Below are 25,406 nucleotides of genomic sequence, written 5' to 3'. Positions count from 1 at the left end.
TTGATCTAATGCTATATATTTCGATATTTAAAAATTCGATAAGTCGAAGCAATATTTTCGATATGACATCGGAATTTTCCTCAAACATTTTTCACACATCGTCGGCTTATTTTTCAAGTTTTTTTTTAAGGAGGACTCGGATTTGAGATGAATTCGATACACCGAAATGCTGGTCAACCCAATAAATAGTGATGGCTTTGAACCCATATTTGATCCTTGAATAAAACGAAATTAAAAAAATAATACTAATGAGCAGCTTGAAGTCAAGTAAATCAACTTACCATACGCCGGCAAACTCTACCCCTTGACCCCAACGAAAATGAGCCCACTTTTCGCGCCTGCGCCTCGGGAAATAATTTCCTCGGGGTGGGGCCCGCAACACATGATGACTCGCCTTCGCCTTCGCTTTCGCCTTTGCGTTCGCATCGGTTTTGCTCAGTTGTGCAGTTTTGCAAGCTGCTAACTGGGATTACACACGCCATCAGCTCATCCAACTGGACTGTATGTCAAGTGCACAAAATGACGTAAGACACGCGTTTTAGATGATGAGCCCCCGGGAACCGAAACTTGGCCAGCGCGTTGAGGTAACGGGTAAACATCTGCACGGTAAGGTTGCCTATGTGGGTCGCACTAACTTCGCCGCCGGCCTATGGTACGGCGTAATTCTGGACGAGCCGCTGGGCAAGAATAATGGTACCATCCACGGCCATGTATACTTCAAGTGCCCCACCAACTGCGGACTGTTTGTGCGAGCCCAGCAGCTGGTGAGGATTGCCGAGTTGCCCAAAGGAGCGGATAATCAAAAAGCCGATGAAATGCAACGTGAGGGGGCCCGAGGGAAACTCACGAGGCGGAGTGGTGGGGCGAAGTCCGTGGAGGAGCATGTGAGTAATGCCAAAGGAAAGGTCAATGTGGGATGTGAATATATATGCTGTGCTCTATTTCCTGCAGGATAACCAGAGGGAGCCGATGGCCGGCACTTCTGGTAAAACGAAGGGAGCTCCCTCAAGTCCATCGTCACCGCAGCACCGGACCAGGAATGCTCACTCTCCCCGAGATCAGACATTGGCCAAGACTTCTGGGAAGTTTTTGGTAGCCCAGCAGCAACCTCTACAGCTTCCAAAGGTAACTGGGTCAAAGGGATAGAGTGTGTGCAAAACTGTACAATTTATGAATATGTCTCCTATTGAGATGACACATAATTAGTTGTTTCAAAATCAGCATTCAAGAGAGTTGATAGCAAATAAATTCCTATATCTTTGCAGAATTCAAGTGTGCCTGAAGTTGATTATCACAAAACGGAGGTCGTGGAAGACGTAAAAGATTCCCTTAAAAAAGCACTAGCTTCGCAGTCTAAGGAACTTCCAAGGCAGATGGAGTGCGAGGAACCCATTGATTCTGAACAAAAGGTTGGCGACCCGGTTGAAAAGCAGGAGACCCCAATGGAATCCACAGAAGCAGCCAAGAAGGAAAAGCCTGCCGATCCGCTCCAGACCAGCACAATTGGAGAGTTGCAGGCTCACCAGCGGGCGGCACCGCAACTCACACCGCCTGCAATGACCTGTAACCAGCGGCGATCCACATCCTACACGCAGTTGAGACCGACTAGGATCAGCCAACCAAAGCCAACCACAGCTCAGGCTCAGAGTTCTACAGCGCAGTTGACTCTGGCCATGCCGGTGCCCTTGGCCTTGGCCCCGAAACGCAGCAAGACGAGCATGAGTCCTACGAGCTGTGTAAAACGAGCGGCGCCAGCCGCCTTTGTCGAACCCGGTTTCCTGGAGATCCTGCGGCCGCAGTTCACGCCTGGACCGGCCCTGCGAACACCTAGCACGGCAGCTCCTCCGGTGGACAATCCGGAACTACGACAACTGAGGGAGGAGCTTCAGTTGCTGAGGGTGCAGAAGAGCGAAGACAAACTAAAGCTGCTGGAGCTGGAGCGGATGCGGATTCACAACGAGCAACTTATGGAGTTTAAGTCACAGATAATGACGCAGCAGGTGTTGCTGCAAAGGGAGCTCCAAAGGTCACGAAACGAACTCCGGGAAGCTCAGGACGTTTCCTCAAAATTCAAAAGGGAGCTAGATGAAATAGCCGAGAGCATTGAACTGCTCACCCTGGACAAGGAAATGGCGGAGGAACGGATGGAAACTCTGCAAATGGAACTGGAGATGGCTCAAGAGCGGAACGACGAACTTACCCTGGACGTCGAGATCCTCAAGGCTGAGCAGGAGGAGCAGATGGGCCAGCGCATTGAAAAGAACGAGAAGCTAGCCGGAATTGGAGCGACACCGCAATCCACCGGCGAGTTCCTTCGGCTAGAACAGTACAATCAACGGCTCAGGGAAACGGTGGTTCGGCTAAGGGACACTCTCGCCCAGGAGAAGCAAAGCAGTCAACGCACACACAAGGAACTGGAGACCAAGCACTCGGAGATCAACGAGCTAAAGAACATCAAGGAGTTGCTCAGCAGAAGGGTGGACCACATGGAAGTGCAGCTAATGGATCTGAAGGAACAGGTAGACGCTTCTCTGGGAGCGGAGTCCATGGTCACGCAACTGGCTTGTCTGAAACTGGAGCTGGAAGATCGTGTCAAGCTGCTGGAGGACGAGGTTTACGAGCTAGAGGCCCTGGAACAAATCCAAGAGCAACTTATAGAAAGTAACCAGGAGCAGGAAAATGATTTGCGCGAGGAGATCGACAAGCTGGGTGGTCAGGTGAAGATTCTAGAGCGGCAGAAAAACGCAGCCATGGAAAGTCTCTATGATCGCGACGTAACCATCATGAAATTCCGGGATCTGGTTAGGCAACTCCAAGAGCAACTCCAGGTCCGGGCAGACGGCACCCTGTCCATCGAGGATTTCAGCAGTGCCAACGAGTCGCAGCAGGAGGAGGCCTCCAATCAGAGCCAGACGGATTACCAGCACATTTTTAGTGTGAGCAAGGCGTATGGAAGGGCCATGGAGCAGCAGATTAAGGCCGTGGAGTTGAGGTTGCAGTGCAAGCACTTGGAGTACGTCCTCGCCTTCGTTCCCGAACAGTTCCTTTTGCGCGGAGGGGAGCACGACGTGGTGCTGGTCATGCTGCTCCTAGAACGGATGAACGAGAAACTGACCATCGTGTGTCAGGCCATCAATGAAAAGTTTCCCGCGGCCTGCGAATTCGGTAAGGAATTTTTATTTTGTGTTCCATATAATTTGTAATGCTCACTCTTCTCGCCGCAGGACGCGATGCCATATTTGAGGGCTACTCCGTGCAGCGGTATATCTTCCGGTCGCAGTGCCTTTACCTTCTAAAGAGCCTTCAACTGGTGCTCCAGCAGTTCCGTCACGGACTCAACCACTGCGACTACGAACTGTGCACCCATGCGGCCATCTACCGGAGTGACCTGGAGGGCCAGGAACAGCAGCTGGACGAGTTTGTGCGTCTGCTGAAAACGGGACAACTGGATGAGCACACAAACTGCGAGCCCATCCAGAGGGTTCTTCACTATGTGAGTGGATTGCATCAGAACCTTATGCCCCCTCAAATGCTGGTGGAGCTCCTGGACGAGCAGCAGCTGTACGGCACCCTCATCGAGGTGTACGAAGCGGGGCTGGATGCTGTGAATGCGAATGCAGGCCTAATGCACACCATCATCCAGCTGGGACATGAGCAGACCGCCTCCTTTCACTGCATGCAGCTGCTGATGGAGACGAGCTGTGCCCACAAGCAGAAACTGAAGAAGCTGCAGAGAAAGCTGAGTAGCAGTAAGACAGCTTCCTGGACGGGAATGCAGTGTGCCAGGTACCAGAGAATCCTGGAGGCCAATGAAGCGCTAGGTGCACTTATCCGACTACTAGGATCCACTGCTCGGGAGGCGAGCAAGGATTCCAACGGGGGTATAGCCCACGAGAAGCTGTGGAGAGTGCTGGTGCTCAACTACAATAAGTTCGCTCCTGCTTGCCAGGAGGCTGAGGAGCCCAAGGAAGTGGACGCCTATAGTCACCGGTGCATGCAACTCCTGGAAGAGCAGCTGGACGAGCTCTTCGCGCTCCTAGAATCCACGGATGTGAACACGGAGTATGTGCGTCATCCCGTCAGCAACACATTACAGGAACGAGCTGCCCAGGTAAAACGCCACTACGAGGACGTGAAAACCCTTGAGCTAACCGTTGGCGAGCGAGACAAGGAAATAAAAAGCCTCAAGTACATGGCCAAGATGAAGATGCAGGACTTCTCCGAGCTGCAGATCCGCAAGGAGATGGCCGAGAAGCAGCTCAGCAAGCAATGCCTAGTGCTCGCCGGATTCGCAGAGGCTGTGGAGCAACTGGAGCAGTCCCTCCTTGCCAAGGAGGCAGCCCTGGGACAGGCCTTGACCATTCTGGCCGATAAGATCTCAATTCTGGAGCAGGCCCAGCAGACCTGGCGGGAGCAGCAGCAGGCCGATAGTGCCTGTGTGACCAGCACTGCGATTAGCTCCAACCGGGAGATGAACATGCTGCACCAGGCCCTACGTCAGGAGCGATCCCTGCGCGTGAAGCTGCAGGGCAGCGAAATGAGAAAGACCTTTGCCGCCTTGGAGCCGCTGCATGTGCCCCAGACGGGAAGCCAGGAGCTGACCAATCTGGAGAAGGACCTTCGCTCCCTGAAGAACCAGTGGCTGCTGGCCCACCTGGACATGGGTCAGGCCGGAAGCCAGCGGCGCTTGGAGATCGAACTGCAGGGCAGCCGCATCCTGCGACATATCTTCCAGACATATTGCACCCAGCACCCGCATCGGGCCAAGAGCACGGACTTTGGGCTATTCATAAGCGACGATCTGCGGCTGGCATTCAGTCCCAGTCTCTAGACATACGAGTTAGTGTTCTGTTTCGGTTATAGCAAAGGTATTTGTGATTCGCTGCTTGCATATATGAAAATATATATAAATATATTCATAATTATTTGTACGATACTAGATACTATAAACATACACTCATATATATGCAAAACTGTACAATTCTATAGTTCATGTCGTGTTTATCGGGCAATAAACCAACTTACTTGACTTAGACAAATTATAGCACTGCGTTTTCTTATTGTAATGTAGCTTCGGACCTCTCAAATAAAGTATATTTACAACAGGAGCGATCAGTGATTCAATTCAATTAATCTCAGTGTCGAGCATCCCCGACTGTGGCGTTCTTAAATGTCGTTTATTTGAAATTAACACTTTACAAGATACCAATATGCAATCCTTTATGTACAAGTAGTCGGGCATGGTAGGGGGCGCGCAGTTTGAGATGAGAGCAGCGCAAGCAGAAACGCTTATCACATGAGCACAGAATCGGGGATCCAAAATGTGGAGGGGCGGTTGTATAGTTGGTGGTGTTTGGATATTGCATATATCATGGCGGCCGTGTGACATCGCGGTTGTGGTGCATCGTCGTCATTGAGGGGATTTACATAAATACGTTTAATGTTTAATGAGAAGAAGGTTGTGGATTTGAGGCTATTTACAGTTGCAGAACGAACCAAACAATTGCGACCTGTGTGGAGCTAGATTAAAGAAACAAAATGTATAAATAAAGAATAATTATAAAATATTGGTATTACAACTACACAATTTATTGATTTTTAGGTAATTGCATTCCTAAATGCATTCGAACCAACAAGTTCCAACACCTAAATAGCATTATTTATCTTTGAGAAACTATTAAATTGAATTCTAAATTAGTTACCAAGAAAATTATTACACTTTAGTCTGAAACCATGGTCGTGTCACATGACAATGATTATTTTCTTAAAACTATTATTTTATTACTTATTATGATATCTATATTAATCTGAAGGCTTGTATCCTTTGGCCTATACTGTTGCCATCATAGACTATTATTTTTGTATATTTCTTCTTTACTTTAAATAAACCCCTTAATTCAAAAATAGGTCGGGATGCAAAGAGTGATCCCGTGATCAGCGAGCTGGAGATATTCAGATCCATCGAAGGTGCTTGAGGGTCACCTTTTCATTTAGGATTTTTTTTTTTAAATTGACTAGTCTAACATAATATAAATAAATCCTAAATCATGCGCTGTAATAATAATAAAATAATCTTAATAAAAATAATCTTAAAATGTAATATGGATCTGTTCCAAAACAAACGATATAAGCATTGAATATTCGAATTAATAATAGTATTTATCTAAGCTTAAAAACTATTGAATTCTAAAGGACGTAGATATTATGTAAATACCAAAGTTTTTACTTCTAGTGCCTATATACCGTACTATTATTTAAATATTGTATACTAGTAAAGATAAAAAAATATATAAATGTATTTTTTTCTGATTTAAGCAAATAAATGTGTTAAATTTATAAAATAGCACTCACCTCACGACTTGGCTGCTGCCTGACGTTTGGCCACTATTTTGCCCTGATCGCGACTGTTGATGACCTCGGCATGGAAGCCCGTCTCCCAGTCCGCGTAATACTTCACAGTGCGCACATTTCCATCGGGCTCCACCAGTGAGTACTCTCCCTTGACCACGTCGCCGTCGCGCTCCTCCTTTTGGTGCTTGTTATCGCCCGTGTGGGGATCATTTACGGCATACTCGAAGGCATAGCGTGGATGGGCATCCTGTGGGACTCTTCAGTATCAGCTTTTACACGGGAATTGATAAAAAATGACTTACAAAGTGCTCCAGATGCTTCTCGGGCACCACTTTCAGCAAGGCCGGCTGGGCCACTGGTGCTGACTTCAGGTAGGCGGTGGCCGCCACAGGGGCGTGGCTGCTTACTGCCGGCACACTGGGAGCATAGCGGTAGAATCCGGCACCTAGGGGCCCAATGCCGCCTACTCCATGCGAGTATCCGCTCAGAGAGGAGTCCAGATGAGCGAGCGAGGAGCTGACTGGGGCAAGACCAGACCCATGGGTCAGCAGACCGTGATAATTGAGGGCTGGCGATACCGCCGCGTGTCCCAGGGAAATGGCTCCATAGTAGCCGCCATCGTGTCCTGCAGCACCCAAACTACCTAGAAGTTGTCATAATGTAATGCATAAGGAATTGGTTTGTTAATTGTTACTATTGGTAATTAAACAATGTTTTAAAAAAAATGCTGAAGGATACTTACCCGCATGGATTCCGTAGGCGGTGCTGCTGGCTAGCTTTCCTCCCAAGCTGTAAGCCGGAGCCGAGGTCAACTTGGTCAGAGGAGCACCCAGCAAGGCGGCCCCGTGGCCATGTCCAATGGACCCATAACCCAGACCCGTTCCCAGTTCCAGTCCGACCGGAGAAGCGATCTTAGTGACCGCAGGACCCGTGCTGTAGTGACTCACAGCTGGGGCGGCATAGGCGGCCACCTTGGCGATCGCTGGAGCGGCTGCAATGGTGGCTACAGCGGGCTTCGACACATACTGATGGGACACAGCTCCCGAGCTATATCCGGAGCCACTGCCCCCATACCCTGTGGCCACTTTCGTGATGGCTGGACCGGTTGAGTAAGTGGCCAAAGCGGGAGCGGCGGCGATGGCGTGTCCAGTGGATATGTGACTCACAGCTGGAGCTGCGTATGTGGCCACCTTGGCTATGGCAGGAGCTGCTGAAATGGCCACTGCGGGCTTGGACACATACTGATGAGAAACAGCCCCCGATCCACTAGCTCCATATCCATGGCCATATCCGTATCCAGTGGCTACCTTGGCGATGGTCGGAGCAGCTGAGATGGTGGAAATTGCAGGAGCTCCATAGGAGGCAATCTTCGATAGGGCCGGTCCAGTGGAGTAGCTGGAAATGGCTGGAGCTGCATAGGTAGCCACCTTGGCTATGGCAGGAGCTGCTGAGATGGTGGCCACCGCCGGCTTCGATACGTACTGGTGGGAGACTGCTCCTGAGCCGCTGATTCCGTATCCTGTATCCAATTTAGTGGGCAAGGCGATGGCCGGAGCAGCAGGCAAGTAGGCCTTGGAGAGAACCGGCGCCGCGGGCAAGTAGGCCTTGGACAGGACCGGAGCCACTGGAGCCACTGCAATGGCAGGCTTTGATACGTACTGGTGGGAAACGGCTCCATGGCCAGATCCCCCATAGCTTGTTGCAATTTTGGTAAGACTGGGAGCAGCTGAGTAGGTGGAAATGGCAGGAGCGGCATAGGTCGCCACCTTGGAGATACCAGGTGCTGTGGCATAGCTTGAGATTGCAGGGGCTGCGTAGGTAGCAACCTTGGCGATGGCAGGAGCAGCTGAAATGGCCACCGCAGGCTTTGAGACGTATTGATGGGAGACGGCTCTTGCCGAACTGTATCCCAAGCCACTTCCTCCATAACTAGTGGCCACCTTGGCCACCACTGGTGCCGCTGAATAAGTGGATATGGCGGGAGCGGCATATGTGGCCACCTTGGCAATGGCAGGAGCAGCTGAAATGGCCACAGCGGGCTTAGACACATACTGGTGGGAGACAGCTCCAGACCCACTTCCGCCATAGCTCGATGAAATCTTAGTGACTGCCGGAGCGGATGAGTACGTGGCCACAGCTGGCGCAGCTGCGGGATAAGCGGCCACTATGGGCTTGGAAATGTACTGGTGGGATACGTCTGCCGCCTGACTGTAGGCCACCTTAGTGAGAGCAGGAGCTGCGGAGTAGGTGGTAACGGCTGGAGCGGCATAAGTGGCTACCTTGGAGACTGCAGGAGCTGTGGCATATGTAGAGATGGCAGGAGCAGCGTAGGTTGACACCTTGGCAATGGCAGGAGCTGCTGAAATGGCCACGGCTGGTTTGGACACGTACTGATGGGAGACGGCTCCATGGCCATAGCCCGTTGCAATCTTTGTAACAGCGGGAGCTGAGGCATACGTGGAGATGGCGGGAGCAGCATAGGTTGCAACCTTGGCAATCGCTGGCGCTGCTGAAATGGCCACCGCTGGCTTCGACACATACTGATGGGACACGGCTCCGTGACTGTATCCGGAACCACTGCCTCCGTACCCGGTGGCTACCTTGGCAACCACTGGAGCGGCCGAGTAAGTGGATATGGCGGGAGCGGCATAGGTGGCCACCTTGGCAATGGCAGGAGCAGCTGAAATGGTCACTGCCGGCTTGGACACATACTGATGGGACACGGCGCCCGATCCACTTACTCCGTAACCGGATGCTACCTTAGACACAACTGGAGCCGACGTATAGGTGGACACTGTCGGAGTGGCATAGGAGGCAATCTTCGAAATGGCTGGGCCAGTGGAGTAGCTGGAAATGGCTGGAGCAGCATAGGTTGCTACCTTGGCTATTGCTGGCGCCGCTGAAATAGCTACCGCTGGCTTCGACACATACTGGTGCGAGATGGCTCCCGATCCTGAGGCTCCGTAGCTGGTGGAGAGCTTGGTGATTGCTGGGGCGGACGAATAGGTGGCCACCGCTGGGGCGGCATAGCTGGCCACCGCTGGGGCGGCATAGCTTGCCACCTGGGCAACCTTGGTGATCGCGGGTCCAGTGGAGTAGGAAGCAATAGCCGGAGCTGCTGCTGGGTATGCGGCCACAATTGGCTTTGAGAAGTACTGATGGGACACGTCCGCCGCCTGGCTGTATTTGGTAATGGAGGGAGCATAGCTGGCGGAGTATCCGGTTCCATGGGCCGACAGCAACGACGAAGTGGTGGCCAACTTAACAGCTGGAGCGGAGTAGGTGGACACCTTGGCAATCGCTGGGGCTGCATATGCCACCGATGGCGAGTAGGTGGCTAATTTGGAGATTCCAGGCGAGATCTGCCCGTAGCTATAGCCCGGTGAGCTGTAGGTTTCCACCTTGGAATAGCCCGGAGTGGCCTTGGAGTAGGTGTAGCCGGGCGAGCTGTAGGTCTCCACTTTCGTGGTCACCGGTGGGGCATAGAAGGGAGCGCTTGATGGTGCCGGAGCTGTGTATGTGGCCACCTTGGATATTCCGGGAGTGGCTGAGCTATAACTATATCCTGGCGAGGTGTACGTGGCCACTTTGGTGTAACCCGGAGACGGTGGCAAATACGAGTTGTCCAACTTGGGAGCCGTTAGCACGGTTTTGGTGATAGCTGGCGATACCAGGTTCTTGATTTCTATCCCGGATGGCACCACGGTGGCGTACTTGGCAGCCGGGGACTTCTCCGCGTAGGTTATACCCGCTCCATACTCCGCCGAGGGTGTGAACAGGTCCTTCTGCACCGGAGCTATGTACTTATTGATTTGGGTTACTCCACCGTGGGACAAGCCCTCGATGCCGGCGGTGGACTCATAGGAGGTTCCCCCGCTGCCCACCGAGGTGTGCAGAAGATGGCCGTTCTCCGAGTAAGTGGAAACCGCAGGGCTCTGGCTGTACTTGGTCACCCCGGGCGAGATGGAGAACTTCACCTCTGCCGGCGGGGGATACGAGTAGCCAGCAGTGGTAGCGTGAACGCATGGCAAGATTGGCGGTGCCAGAGTGGGAGAGGGATCCGCCAGCACTACGCCGAGTACGCCCAGAAGGGCGATCAATTGGAACTAAAACGGAAATGGTTAGGGATGTGGAACAGGATAAATTACAAATAAGAAAGGGCTGAACATATAGAATATATATAATAATTGTGAGAAATACATAATATACATTTGTATATAATTAAAGTATTTAAAAATGATTTTTTTTTTATTTTTTGCTAATAACAAACAACAAATATATTTGAAGAAACAAACAATAATTTTACCACATCGATTTAATACATTTAAGTTTAAAGAATAAACAAGTTTAATGATTTTAAATAGTTATTAGAATAAATGTCAAGTGATTCATTTGGTTGTCTAAAAATAATAATTCTTTTCTAAATAGTTTCTTTTTTTAATATCCCTAACTTATTTTTTGTTTAGGTAACACATTTATTCTGAATATAACCAACTTTAAAAAGCATTAGGTTGTCTCTGGTCCAAATAATTCATAATTAATTTTTAATTCACTTTCAGTTGTAATAACTTTTATAGAACTGTTTTTGAAGTCCTTCAATGTTCTCTTGGCACCGTCCATAGCATTTTCTTGGAGGACCCACCTTCATATTGTCACTATTCGAATTCAGCACACTCGAGGATTGTTAAAGGATGCACGAACTATATAGATTCTTTGTTTAGTTACACAGCATTGACACTTTTCAAAAAAGAATTCACAAGCTGGCGATCCTTGACAGTTCGATTGGATGTAATTCCTGTGCGTAATCCTTGGGCGACTAGATCTTTGCTGGATCTAATTTCGAGAAGCGCTTAGCTTGAATTATCCAAAGTGCGGCTAGGAAACGCAACGCGGATCGTATCGAAACGGATCGAATCGAATCGGATCGGATCGGATCGGATTCGGGACGTAGAGCAGAGCCACGCGGCCGACTGGACTGGACTGTTGGCCAGCCCGGCCCTATAATCGCTTATATACGTTCGGTCAGTTGGCCAACACTCGCGAAAAGCTCGCATTCGCACTCGCACTGGCACTAGCACGCATGCGCAGCAGCCACGCACCAGTTTGGCGACAAAGCGACAAAAAAAGTGCCACTATATATGTAGCAGAAATGAAAAACCGAATCGAATCGGATCGAAAAATGGATCTAGCTGCAAGGAAAGAGCCGAGTGAGTGAGCCGACTTTGGCTCGTGCAGATGAAGAATCGATGACTGTTCGAGCCAGCTTTGTTCTCTCCCAACTGAAAACTGAAAACAGAAAACTGAAAACTGAAACTGCAACCTGCCCGGCCTGGCCAATTGTTTGGCCCCACCTTCGCTCGCAGCCTCAGTGGGTAACGTTAACGTTTTATTAGATCATAGTCGCGAACGCCTCGGCTCAAAAATGAACCGATCGCAAAATGCGCGTGGTGCATTGTTGGCCAAGTCACTTTTTTGCCTCAGTTTATTTTCAGATTTTGTTTTTTATTTTGCATACTCGTATGCTTTTAAAGCGACTTAATTTGATTTAGATTTTAATCGCTTCGTTGCGTGTAGCTCTGGAAAAATAAATCCATACGCAACTCGCCAGACCCCCAAGACGAAAAAAAAATGTGGTCTACAAAATTAAGAAAAAATAGAGAGCAATGTAGAAAATAAAGCAAGAATCGTGGTATTAATGTCGCTATCAATAAATTGTGTCTGCCCATGTGTGTGAGAGTGCAGTCATGCGAGTGGTGTGCCAGTGTGTGTGTGGTGTGCGTGCCTTGGGCCTTGATTGTGCATTAGTTGGCTAAAAGGCGCATTGCCACATCATAATACGATACAATATGTGGCTAATAGAATAGCCGGGAGATACGACCGAAGTGTTGACTTGTGGGCAATTAAGGTCACTATGCATCGAGTGTCACCCTCGCAGCGAGGGTGTGTGTGGATGTCGAGAAAACGGCCGACTTAATGGGCCAAGAGGTCTGATAAATCGCATGGCTGACATAGCGATTTGAAGAGACAAGTCAGGGAATTTTTCGTACGTCTTATGTTTCTTGTTTTGTTCTGTGATGGCGGTGATTAAGTGCAGTGTTCACGCCATAATAAATATTCTTTTAATGGTTGTAACTTATTATACTTGAGCATATTTCGAAATTTGAAGCAGACATCTTAAAATTTTACTTAAATGTTATTTAATTTCATAATAAGTTTAGCAATAGTTAAAATTCAACACCGGTCACCTAATTCTTGTGTATGGTTTAGCATCTAAACGCATCATTTTCAGATTCAGAAGAATTTCTTTCTTTTAGTTCCATCGAAATAATAAGGTAAATATTGTTATTAAATATATTTTCCTCAGGAACAAGCCACAATCAATTTTTGACAATTATATTTTTCTTTCCCAGACACCTTATGTAATAAAGCAATGCACAATCTGTCGATTACTAAACCATTTTGCCTTTTGGCCAAGTCCAGACGTCGCCCACGAACCTACTGGCCACGGCTCAGCCAGCAAATTTCACACAAGGTGCGGAAAATGCTTTTCCACTCATAAACACAGGCCATTGGGCTACCTAAAGTCATAATTTTGTGCCTCGAAAGCGGTAGCAGCGGCTTATCCTGCAGCTTTTGCCGTTTGCTCCGACTGCCCGCCCCGCTGGCATCACGCATACGCCATGTTGTGCGCCAAGCCCGTCGGCCTTTCTTAAAAATACACGCAATATTTGCACTCTAGTTAGCATTAACTAAAACTGGTTCGAGATACTGGCAAATATTTTCTGGGCTTGTAACTCGGAGCCTCGCAGAATTCTTGGGCGAGATCGGCAGATTGCAGAGACATAAAATCGCCGATTTTAGGAAATATGTAGGCATGGGGTTATGTGTATAAATAAAAATGTTTACGCATGGCATTATTGAATGAGCGACAAACCATCTAGATATAGGATTCGCCGCGATACAAAGTTAAATGTAAATGATCTAGTCGGGGCGAAAATCAAGATTTTTCAATTAAAATCCCGCGGGGGGAGGCTGGCGCTTTGATTTCGTCACGATGCTAAGTAGGCATGGTCGGGGGCAGCCATGGCCAGCTGTAAGCTGGATCTGTATCCATGGAGCTGGCTCTATAAGTCCGCAGATCGTTTCGTTTCGTTTCGCCAAACTTACGCAACCCGCGAGACCTGTGCGCGTGCGCATGCGTGTGTGTGACAAATGCGTGGCGCGGCGAACTAAACTCGTCCGGCGATCAGCCTGAAGTAGGTTAAAATCGGCGCAGCTGACTTTTCGGCTTGCGTTTGCAAATGTTGAAAAATTAAAATTCAATCAAATTGCGAAAACTGTTCGCGAAAAGCCCAAAATCAACGAAAAAGGCGGCCCGACAGCCCGAAACATGTTTCATGTTCAATTAACAGCAGCAGTCCCGTCCCCATACGAGTCGGGAAATGTACGGGAAAAGTCGGGAACACTTTCGGACTTAAGGCTTCTGCTGGCTGGCTGGCTTTCCGATAAAAATCGCATCATGCAACACCCAATGGCCGGGGCTTAATTGGCCCACAAGGTTTATCGGCTGCCACCGGCTCTCGATCTGGATCGGCATTCTTTTCCAACCCCAAAGCGATTGCGTGTCGCGGTCTCTCGCCTTTTTGCTCTTTTTTCTGGTCTGGGCTTCTAATTGAAATGTCAACGCGTATGCTGCTCAATCAATTTTCCAGCCGGCCATTTATGGTTGGTTTTATTTCGGCGAAACTTCGCCTAGATTTCACATCGCTAATCGTCTGGCCAGGAGTGTGTCTTGCCTTTTTTCCAGCTGGGTGTTTTTAATTGATTTGCCCGGCATGCGGTGTCGATCGCAAGTCAGGGACAATGTGGCTGCGATGGCTGATGGCTGCCACTGGCACCGAGTGGCAGACTTCAGACTCGGCGGACAGCTAATTAAATGCGGTCATAAGGGGCGCTTAAATGACATCAGGTGGCAAGGGGACATGCTCTTTAATTAGGACCATCGAGACTTCCATTTAAAGTTTCATTAAATTTACATTTTACACATTTTTGAAAAAAGAGCTTATCCACAAGTTAGAATTATAGTTCCTTGGGGTTGCTCAATACTCTATATTCTGTACACCAAGTCAAGCTTCTTTATATGTATATTATTTTTTGTGCTAGCAGTATGTATAGTTTTTATTGTTATTAATTAAAATTTAAACCGAAGTACCAAACAGAAATAATATCCCTAAGTTTCAATGGCAAGCACAAATCAAAGAATATTTAAGCCTAATGTATGCGCGGATCTTACCCATTATATTTTTGTAGGCGATTCCATCCGATTGTTCTTGGTAATGTTGATCTAACACATATATTTAATTTATAGGGTCACAAATTTCTCTTTCGGCCGGCTTTATTAATTTTCATATGTCGCTATGTCCTGTTCAGAACGATCCAAGTTATATACATGTGTATATGTATGTATAGGTGTATTTTGGACTTTTTTAGACTCAAGTACATGTCTAATAAGCAAAGAACGATAAAATACCAAAAGTTTCTTACAATAATGTATCAATTATAATCGTCTTTTTAATTTGTACATTTTGGTCCTTCGAGCCGGATGGTCCAGTACCCTTTTGGGATCTGTTAAAAAAGAACTTTATATTTTGAATAAGCTAAAATCAATTTCACTCAAGTCCATTTAATAAGCCGGATGTCGCTATATGCCATAAATAGTTGTAAACAATATTTTTTACGGAGCATACTGTCGGGGGCCAATCGATTCACAGTTTGCTATGTGCTCTCGTATGGAAGGTTGTTTCATTTGCATTCATAGAAGGTTATTCTAGGCTCGACCCTCTTCAGAGCCACCTAAGCTACGAACGCTCACATTTCGGCCTAGTAGAGTGTCGTAAACATTTGTCATAATTAACACAGATTAGGCACTCGGCATTCTTAATGGTCGCTACGCTGCATTTGACCAACACCGCGGCTAATCCAATTTGGCTAATCGCATGCATAACTAGTTCGACCACAGATCGGGTATTCTAATTACAGGTGCGATTTTGATTTCGATTGCGAGTTTTAGTCTTGGGCACTCGAACTTTTGGCCACCGCTAAATGCTGCGTATGGCATTGACTTGGATTTCGATCGATTTCAGTGCGATCAGGGACCAAGTGCCAGGCGGCAGAGTGGCGAAAAAATGATTGCTTATATGCAAATCGCTCCCACATTGCGATCGCAATGGATTCTAGGCGAACCAGTTCCAAGCTCGAAGCCAAGCCAGAGTGATGGCAATAAAAAGTGATGCTTATAAACGGAGAGTGCGCTGCGGAATCACTTAGCGCGCTTTGAGACGCGTGAGAAATGCCTCAAAATCACCGGAGTGCAACAGATTCTCAGACTCTCGGCGCAAAGCGACTGCAGAGGCGTGCAGCAGCGCTCCCAATTAAATAATTTACAATTTTCTAGATTAGGCGCCGCCTCCGACCGCCGACATTGAATGTCGCTGCGGCTATGAGTCAGATCTGCGCTGGTATTGCGAGTGGACTCGTGTATCTGCGACTCTTGAGACTTAGATCCGGTTTGGGGCTCGCCGGAGTCGTCGGTGGAAAAGCTGCCCCGCTGACACGAACGCCTTTTAAGGATCGGGTGGGATCCCGAGACCGAGCCCGGTCCCTCTGCCTCTCCGCCCCAGTGAACTCTGGCCAAAAGCAATTAGCGGGCTAAACAAATCCGAGAGACAATTCTCAGAAGTGCCAGTTTGGCTTATGCATTGCATTGCATTCGCATAATTTGCTGTCAAATCGCACGCGTTTTTGTGGCATACCCTTACTAGGGGTAGTGAGATTTATAAGAAAACTATAAATAATTTTACAGCTATGTTATGAGCTTAGAAAACAAGTATTTGTAAATTGATCTATTGAAATTTTAAATATTGAATATCATCGGAGTTGCTTTGTAGTTTATCCTTCTTCTCTTACATATTATATTTATAACCGTATTTTATGTGAACGCTTCTGTATTTCCAACATTTATAGTTAACAGTAAGTTTTCTATTAAATTATGGTAGTAACTTGGAATTGTTCAATTAGATTTTTGTAATGGTCTTCGCATTGATCGATAAGTTTATACTTTCTCCCATCTTCAATTTAAATAACTTAAATCTTCTTATAATTTGTAATTAAATTTCATACAAAGAACATATTTCTATTTAATAATGCTTTTGACAAATTTTAAATAAAAAAGTGCCTTGGGTATTGTCATTTTTTAATAGGAAGAGCATTTCCACACTCTGGCACACACTTTTGGGGCGTTTTCGTGGTTGCGTTGTCGGCTTGAAGTAATTAATGCGAACTGGTGTTAATTTATGGTTGTCGCTTTCGTTGTCGGATGGCGTTGCTGCTGCTATTGCCATTGCATGGCCTAATCACAAAACTCAATTGGAGGTTGGGCACCGCTGGAAAGATCAGAAGTCGGGATCTTTGGCTGCTTGTTAGCAATTTCCTGTCAGCCCACGAATTTTCTGGCTTATTGTTTTGTTTTGGGCCGGAGTTCGATGATTTATGATGGAAATCTCAGGCAAGTGCAGCTATAAATTTGATTCCGCAAGACAAAATATTGAACTGAGTACAGGGAGTGTGGGTTTCATTAGCTAATATCTAGGAAAATCTAACATTTTCGGTAAAATATAACAAAATCTGATCTTACCTTTATGGTAAACTGTCTATAACACAAAATATTAACTTCATCAATAGACAAGAGACTGAAATAATGAAAATTAGTTCAAATTTAATAAAAAAGGTGGAATAGACACATGCTATACATTACCAAATTAACTATAAAGAATAAAAAAGAACGCTTTCAGAAAAATTAATGTATTTAACAAAACATAACTAAAGGTTACATAACTAAGCAAATAAATAATTACTCATACAACGAACAAAATAAATAGAGGAGGAAACACTGCGAGCTGCCAGCGGGTTTAGACGCCCTCCAAGGTGCTATAGCTACCGGGCTGGAAACTGTGTCCGCCCGCGTACATGGGCACCATGTGCTTCTTGTCCTTACGCACCATGCTCTGCACCATGCTGGCCGACGCCGCTCCCTGCTCATCCTCCTCGGCGTCCTCGAATTCATCGTCCAGGACATTTGGGAATAGGACTGGCCCCGACTTGCCGGGTCTCGGGGCACGTGGCTTCTGCGTGGGATGGAATGGACGCAGCTTCTTAGGCTTGCGATGAAAGTAACTCGAGTAATCCGGCCTGGAGTAGGTCTTGGAGACGCCCTTGTACTTGTAGTGCTTCAGTCCCGGCGTGGTATGGACCACCTTCTTCTGGTGTATGTGGTTGGAGAGGCCTTCGGGTGGAATGCTAACCCGGGGCTTTGAGGGCGAGAAGCTGGTGTGCAGGGACTGCGAGGGCTTGTGCAGGTAGTTGTGCGGCAGCTCCTTGGGCTTGTAGTGGTCATAGTAGCCGTGCTGGGAGTGAATGGGCGATCCCGTGGTGTAGTAGGGCCGGTACTCCCGGGGCTCGTTCACAATGACCGCCTTCCAGTCGCCCTCCTGCACCGCATAGGTGGGCTGCAGCTTCTGGGAGTAATCCTCCAGCTTGTGGGCCGCCGCTATCTGCTTGTAATAGGTGTCCCTGGCCTGCTGCAGACGATCCCTGATGCCAGGGTCCATGTCCATGGGCACCTGCTTGATCCTCGCGTGTGGCTTGATCTCAATAAGACTGGGGATCTTGGGATGCGAGTGCGTCAGGTCCTCAATGGGCTTCTTGAGCGGCTTTATGTCCGAGCTGAGGACAATGTGCTCCTGGTCCTTGCTGTAGTGGTTGATCTTCGACTGGGAGGTGTCGTCGTTCACGTGGTTGCTGCCCTCCGGGGTCTCCGTAATCGGGTGGGAGTTAGCCCCCACAGTCTTCACGATGGCGTTGAAGCCCTTCTTGGCATCCGCCGTGTAGTGGACGGTGCGTATGGAGCCGTCGGGCTCCAGTATGCTGTAGTGACCCTTGACCCCGTCGCCGTCGCGGGACTCCCACTGCGACTTCACGTCGCCCGTATGCAGGTCCTTGACACCGTAACTGAAGGCATATCCCGGATGTTCCTGCAAAGATAAACGATTAAGCCAAATGTGATTGAGAGCAATACAGAAAACGCGCCTAAAGTGGCCACAAAACCGCACCTAGAAATTCGTATACACACTTTTCGACAACCCCGATGGCTGTGTCAACGTCTGTAGAATTTTATATGTTTTCTTGACGACCAACGAAAAAAAAAATGCCAAATAAAAAATGAAACAAATGCAACGTTTTTGTGTCAAGGCAAAAACGCGCGCTGTGCACAGTTTGAAAGCCACTGGAGGAGGCATTTGGGTTGCTGGGTTGGGTTTCTCGGTTCTTGGCCACATGGGATTGGGTTTTCTTTTGATCTGCAGCCGACTTTGAAGTCAAAGCAAAGTAATTATTAATTAAGAGTGGAAATTAACCCTTGAAAGCTAGTAGAACTTTGTTGGGGGTGATAAAATATTAATTATTACTAGAAAATTAAAAGTATTGAAATTAGAAATATAAGTTAAAATATTTTAGATGATCAATATTTTCTAATACAAAACAGTACCTTCGGAAATATATTCTAAGAATAAGAATACGTTTTAGAAACGTTTGAAATACATATACATTTTTTTGCATATACATAATTTCCCCCATAACTTTATTTAAATTATACAAATCAAAAGAGTTTAAATACCTTTAATAGCAGTGTATGTTGGCCACCGCACTTTTTTTAATAATAGTGTTAAATGCAAATGACTTTAATTTAAACTTAAATGACATTCTAGATTGTTATTTATAGCCAACATATAGCCACGCATTAACCCCATAAAGCCAGCCACTAAATAAACCTAAAAATTTACATAAATTCAATTAATATAAAATGTAGAGCATTCGGTGTCAGCTGGACATGCTGGCTCTGTTAGTTTGAGTGCCTATGCGTTTCCCCTTCTTTTTTGGCACCTTCAGTATTTCTAAGGCAAATTGCAAAAGTTTTTCGCATACTTTGGCGCTGGCTTCAATTAAGCGCAGAAGTCCATAAATGGCCACGCACACACACGCACCCAAACGCGAATACTTTTTTCTTCTCTTGGTTATTTATTTCATTTTTTTTTTTGTAGATACTATTGGCAACTATTGGTTACTTTTCTGTTCGCTGCCTATCAATTTTGGCCGCAACTCCCTGCTCCGCTGTCGCTGTCCGGACGAAACAAATGATTACAAGCGAGTGTAACCTGAGCGGCAGCCGTCGGGCGCACGTCCCTCTATACGGACTACAGTACAACCTCATTATAAAGAATGTATTGATTGACGTTAGAAGTTCATTTGATAAATTTTGATTACTACCTTTTAGTTTTTTCTTACTTTGAATATTAAAAAAGTTAAGGAGAGTCTTTAGACAAGGATGTGCCTATGCGGTTATTACACCGGAGCATTCTCAGCACCCATAAAACCCCTTAATACGAAGAATATTACTACATAGCACTTCCACAGTTAGGAATACATTAATTAAACAAATCTATAGATTTAAAATAAACAAATCAAAATAAATGAAGTAAGGTAACACAAATGCTAATTTAATTGTATCGAACGAGTCTTTAAAAGGTTTCTTCAGGGGTTCAATGTAGTTTATTGCTAATTTACTTTTCTTATTATCAATGTGAACATAGTATCCACTTTAGAGGTCTTTTATAAAACCTTTAATTAATAACCCAGTAACATAACCATGTCAGTGATATTTTATATTCAATTGTATGAGGTAAATATTATATTAAGTTTTAAAACGACACTACGAATACTTGTTGGTAATTGTTTTCAGACTTGTTCATTTAAATTCTGTTCATGTGAACACAAGAAGCTGTACTGTGGGTTATAAATAAATTTGAGCGCCTGGATATATGGAGGCTTTAATAAGAGTTGCATAAGCAACTGGCCAATGGCCATTGGCCACCCAAAGAGATCATTGGGAGGCACTATCGCGGCTGGTGGCCAATTTCGCAGGCAGCTTTGTGGGTGCGTGTGAACTTTAACTCATAAATTTATGGGTGAGCAATTTATGATTTGGCTAACTGGGCGTATGCGCAATCACTCCACTCCGCGCCACAATTACATGCAAATTACGCATACGCGACGTTGTCAACATTTTGACAACAAATCGCCCGACAGATCGTGGGAGCACTCACCCAGCACCAAACCAAATCGAATCGAATCAAAAAATTTGTGACAGTCGCGACAGTTTCAAAAGGCGTCTACGACAGACAGACAGCATGGAAAACATTTTAGCATTTTTCGAAAACGCACCTTGCCGCACCGAGCCGAAAACAGTTACAAAAGGAAAGAATTCAATCTTGCCTTCGGGCCACCTTTCGCTTGCCTCTTGACTCGGATCGGATCGTAGGTGCAGCAGCCACAAGCTGCGCTATAAAGCCTTATATGGCGCCCCCAATCGTGTGCGCACGCAAAACGCATTTTCGCATTTTTGTATTTTCCTACTTGAGCGTTTTCTCATTTTCGGCTACCTGACAGCTCTCCCCGCCCCTTCAGAAAAAAAAACAATGGATTGGAAGTCAGGTCAGGCCAACAAGTTGATTTATGTGGGCGGCGGCGGAGGCGGCTATAGCCATCGAAATATATAGTATTCGAACATTCTGCAGTCGCATGGACAACATTCACTTTCAATGGCGGAAAATGCGTTTTCCACAATCGCCCGCCAGATTAGCAGCGCTATTTTGCGTCCCCGGCTTGGCCTGCCTTGATGTATTAATCGGTTTTCGGATCCGCTCTACTTTTTGATAGATCGATCAAATACGTAATTAATTGTGAGCCGTCAGATGATTTATTTCATTAAATACTCGCCTAACGATCAATTTTGGTGGACTGCTGTCAAAGTGGGATTTCGCTAAAATATGTCATTTATTTGCTAATATATCTCTTCGGTGGCGGGTTAAATCTAATAGAAATAAATTCAAGACATAGAGATATTTTCTGTATTTCTTCAATTAGCTATTTTTGGATATTACAAAGAAACTGCTGTTTGTCTGATTTAGTTTTAAATAAAACTATGTAGGAAATCTACGGTCTAGTATGATCGACTGTGAGATACCCGTTACCCAAACTATTTCTGGGTGAAATCAAAGACATCGTTTATTTACTTGTTCTACTTATGTTTAAGTATATGTATGAAAAACTTAAACTAGGAGGGCAGCAGAAAATAAAAGCAAACAAAGAAAAATATTCCAAATTTTGAATTTTGAGCAACTCCTATAATTATTGCCAACATAAAAGTACATGTTGTTCAACATACAGTGCCGCCACAACTAAGATAATTAGAGCATTTCTACGATGTAAGTAAAAAACTTCTATAAAAAACGTAATATTACCTCCCAGTGTATATACCCTAGAAAGAACTCAAGTTGTACAGGGTATGTCCAAATCCTAATCGGAAGCCGCTATTCATTTGGATGTCAGTCTCGAGATTGCAAGGGTAAAAATAAATAAAAAAGTGCAGAATATAGAATAAATGTTTACAACAAAGATTTTGTAGTTGTAAACATTATCCACCAATCAAACTAAATATACTCTATATAAAAATATATGTATATGGGAGCGGAAATACCGGTCATAAATTGCAGGTGCAAATTGATCAAAAATATATTTATGATCTTGAATTATGGTCTTGTCGTTTACAAACATTGTCATTTGACTTTAAATTATTATACCCTTGTTCATTATGAGTATCGGGTATAAAATTAATAATAATGAGTCGATTTAGTCGTGTCCGTCTGTCCATACGTGTTTCTGTCCATTTCTACCCAAACAAGTCCCTCAGTTTTGAGCTATCTAAAAGTAAGCAAACTTTGCAGATCGTTTTCTGACTACTCTCACGAGTATATACATAAATACATAAGTCGAATCGAGTCAAATTGGACGATAATATCTTATAGATGTCCTAAAACGATAGGAAATTAAAAAAAAAACCGAACATATGCATCTTTTTTTGAACATATTATCATCTACTCTAAGATATGATCATTTTGTATTATTTCAGAATTTCGGTTTTAATTTTATGAAAATCAGACGACTATATATATTGCAGCCATAGGCACAATCCGGAAATTAATAGAAAAAAGTTTTGACTTCGGTGTTATTCTATGCATTATCATCTAGTCCCAGAAGCTTCTACATTTTGTATTATTTTAAAATTTCGATTTTATTGTTATGAAAATAGTACATGTTGTTTTGTTAGCAACGTACTACCATATATTAACTATCTGTAGATGTAGAGAAAAATGCAAAGCTGTGAATATTTAACTGTAAATGAAAAACTGTAAATAGAATATGTAGTAGGTTAGCTAATAAAGGTTGACATTACTTTGTATTTGTTTAGCAAATTTACTTAAAATTGCAAACTGCAAGGGTATATATACTTCGGCGTGCCGAAGTTAGCTTCCTTTTTTGTTGTATCGTCTCTTATGTTAATTTTCCTTAAAAGTGGCACACAACGGCTTAATCATGAGGTAGATCACTTACAATCTTTAATTTCAATAAATTAAATTTATTAAATTAATATTATTTGAAAATGTTACGATTCTAAATTATTATTTTCGATATTTTCTTGTCGCCGACGCAGTCACTTACATATTGCGGGGCGTACTCCATGGTTTCATCATCGTCGTCGGCGACCACAACAGGTGCCCCTCCCCTCACAGCTTCGGTGGTCGGGGGGCGGGTCCCCAGGCAGATGAGGGCGAGAAGGATGGCCAGGAGAAGGGGCGGCGGCGACGGCTGCGACGGCAGGCGGCTCGTTATCTGTAAAATGGCATTTAAGCGGAATATGAATGCGCTTTTATCAGCGGAGCGCTTAATAAACGGAGCGATAAAACGAGTTAAGCCAGCATGGCGAGCAGTTAATAAATTGCGAACAAAATTATTACGCGAGCCCAATAGGAAATAAAAACAGAGCAAAAGGCGGGAGACACAAAAATTAATTGGACACCGAACGGAGAAGCGTGTCGGGGGATTGGCTGGGACGTGAAACCCGATCCCAGACCATGTCATACAGCGTTGTGACAGTTGTCAAATGGTAATGGCAAAATACACCTTGCCGTCCGAGATCCGAAATGAAAAACGCCAAAAATCGGCGCTCCGAAATTAGGCAGACAGACAGACACCGGGCACATTTGTAGCGAGCATATGACAGCAAATGCCTGTCCGGCGAAAACTTTTGGAGATTGATGGCTTTGCTTAAGACCAGTAGCCCAAGTTTGCCACTACCCTGCCCCGATTTCGATTTCGATTTTGATTTCAATTTCGGCTCGAGATGGAAACGGGTCTGGCAGGATGGCGAGTACTCGCAGCGTACAATTCAATTTTCCCAATTGCCTCGCATTTGTTTCTTTGCAAATTGCCAAACATTTTTTGGACATTTTCGATTTTCGGCTGGGAGTTACGAGATCGGCCCAGACTAGCCTCGATTGGCATGTGTCTCTGCTTTGGGGAGGTTTTAGTTTGGCTCTGGCTCTTTGCTCGGTTTAATTAGCCCGACCGCGATGGCCACTGCCACAAAGGCCCAAATGACAAGCCGTTGAAAATGCGGCCAAGCAAATGAAGCGAAATCCAAATCCAAATGAATCCAATCCATAAGAACAACAAATCATTATAATTGTCTAAATATCAAAAAGCAAGCTCTTATGTGTAATTGAGATATTTCTTCTAAACAATAGACCTTTTCAAGCGTTTTTTCTAGCATCCGAACAAGGTTCGAGGAGTAAGAAAAAGACGGATTTTTGCAGACTTGATTATTAACTAAGTAATTTACATTTACAAAGGTGAAAACGTCTTCAAATTGTTTTCATTTATGTTCAAATCCAAATTATTCAGGTAATTATGCATACTCAAATGTTTCTGGCTTGAAAGTATTTATTAAATTAGTTATTGTTAGGACAAATCCACCTATAAATTAAAAATATCATGGTACCTAAACATATTCTTATTTCCAAATCTAATATGATATTGTATAGGTAGGGTCAAGATATCCTTTATATCGTTTCGTACACCTAGTATATGAGGTAATCCGTTGTAAAATTATAAGTAAACTACAAAAGTCAAGAAAATTATTAATATTTTTAATAAAGTATTGCAGAGTTGTCAGTTCTGCAGTAAGTTTCACCAAACACAACATTTAAAAACTTACTTATTTCCGTTATAAACACTAACTAATCCCTTAATTTGTCTATAAATATGACTTTTAATTGCTCAATGTTCAAATGTTGGATTTGCATTTGTGGACATTTGCACGACTTTCACTCAAAGTGAAAGTTTTTCTGAACTTTCACTCATTGCATGATTGCAAATTGCCAAAATACGCAGGTCGATGGCAAATCAATGCCTGCTTTTGTCTCATTTCAGTTCAAACACTTACATAGAACCGCATGGTGATTACAATTTATTTAAATTATGCTACGGAAAACACGTCACTGGTCGCTGATCACTGATCACTGGAAAAACGCGCTGCAAACGATCCTCCTCGAACCGCTGCCGTTGCCTCAATGTCAAGGACAAAACCGTAATTAAAGCGTTGGCGAGGCATTGCCAAAGTATTTATAGATGAAGACGAAGACCGGCACACAGAGCTCAGCTTCAGTTTCGTTTTCCCGGCAACGAGATTTTCCGGCTTCACCGGTTCCACTTCCACTTCCAGTCCCCAGCGGCCACATCCAGCCATCCGAGAGACGCAACCAACTGCGATGAGCACCGCAGATTGCACACCGAAGATTGCAGAGTGTGGATCGCAGCTGGGCTGCTTTGTCGCTTCCTAAGCTCGGTCTAATTGACAATTACTCGCGGCTCGGAGAGCTCTCCGCCTGGCCACTGATACCGCCTCGGTATCTGGCTATATGTATATCCAGCGCCGACTGCCCGATTTGGACGGACCGACTTTTGGTTTCAGGCGCCGCCACTGTTGCCACTGCCGCCGGGCGGCAAGTAAAAGTAGTCGGCGACGCGTTGCGACGCTCCGTTGC

At 45.4% G+C, this 25,406-nt stretch overlaps 3 protein-coding genes and 1 long non-coding RNA gene across 5 annotated transcripts; 2 read left to right on the top strand and 2 right to left on the bottom strand.

Annotated features, from left to right (window-relative positions):
* Window positions 1–112: 112 nt before the first annotated feature.
* Window positions 113–5,046, top strand: Dred (Dctn1-related). Its single transcript, XM_017179036.3, has 4 exons — window positions 113–884; window positions 952–1,125; window positions 1,266–3,165; window positions 3,225–5,046. The coding sequence occupies exons 1-4, from the start codon at window positions 543–545 to the stop codon at window positions 4,829–4,831; spliced, it is 4,023 nt and encodes a 1,340-aa protein (XP_017034525.1). The 5' UTR covers window positions 113–542; the 3' UTR covers window positions 4,832–5,046.
* Window positions 5,047–5,162: 116 nt separating this feature from the next.
* On the bottom strand, window positions 5,163–11,307 carry Cpr76Bd (Cuticular protein 76Bd). Its single transcript, XM_070285294.1, has 5 exons — window positions 10,994–11,307; window positions 7,094–10,457; window positions 6,654–6,994; window positions 6,352–6,598; window positions 5,163–5,520 (listed from the first exon to the last, which is right to left on the bottom strand). The coding sequence occupies exons 1-4, from the start codon at window positions 10,997–10,999 to the stop codon at window positions 6,353–6,355; spliced, it is 3,957 nt and encodes a 1,318-aa protein (XP_070141395.1). The 5' UTR covers window positions 11,000–11,307; the 3' UTR covers window positions 5,163–5,520; window position 6,352.
* Window positions 11,308–17,195: 5,888 nt separating this feature from the next.
* Cpr76Bc (Cuticular protein 76Bc) lies at window positions 17,196–24,935 on the bottom strand. 2 transcript variants are annotated; one of them, XM_017178940.3, is made up of 3 exons: window positions 24,806–24,935; window positions 23,023–23,193; window positions 17,196–18,440 (listed from the first exon to the last, which is right to left on the bottom strand). In XM_017178940.3, exons 1-3 carry the CDS (start codon window positions 24,815–24,817, stop codon window positions 17,319–17,321), a joined length of 1,305 nt encoding a protein of 434 aa, XP_017034429.1. In that variant the 5' UTR covers window positions 24,818–24,935; the 3' UTR covers window positions 17,196–17,318. The 2 variants fall into 2 exon arrangements, with proteins under 2 accessions (XP_017034429.1, XP_070142093.1); XM_070285992.1 differs by lacking the exon at window positions 24,806–24,935 and having other exon boundaries at window positions 23,023–23,452.
* LOC138928637 (uncharacterized) lies at window positions 21,578–23,133 on the top strand. Its single transcript, XR_011445034.1, has 3 exons — window positions 21,578–21,728; window positions 21,786–21,868; window positions 23,015–23,133. It is a non-coding gene; the product is annotated as an uncharacterized lncRNA (long non-coding RNA).
* Window positions 24,936–25,406: the final 471 nt, after the last annotated feature.

Source organism: Drosophila kikkawai, chromosome 3L, assembly GCF_030179895.1.
Source record: "Drosophila kikkawai strain 14028-0561.14 chromosome 3L, DkikHiC1v2, whole genome shotgun sequence".
Classification (NCBI taxonomy): Eukaryota; Metazoa; Arthropoda; class Insecta; order Diptera; family Drosophilidae; genus Drosophila; species Drosophila kikkawai.
Note: the sequence above shows the minus strand (reverse complement) of the source record. Positions and strands in the feature narration are given on the sequence as shown.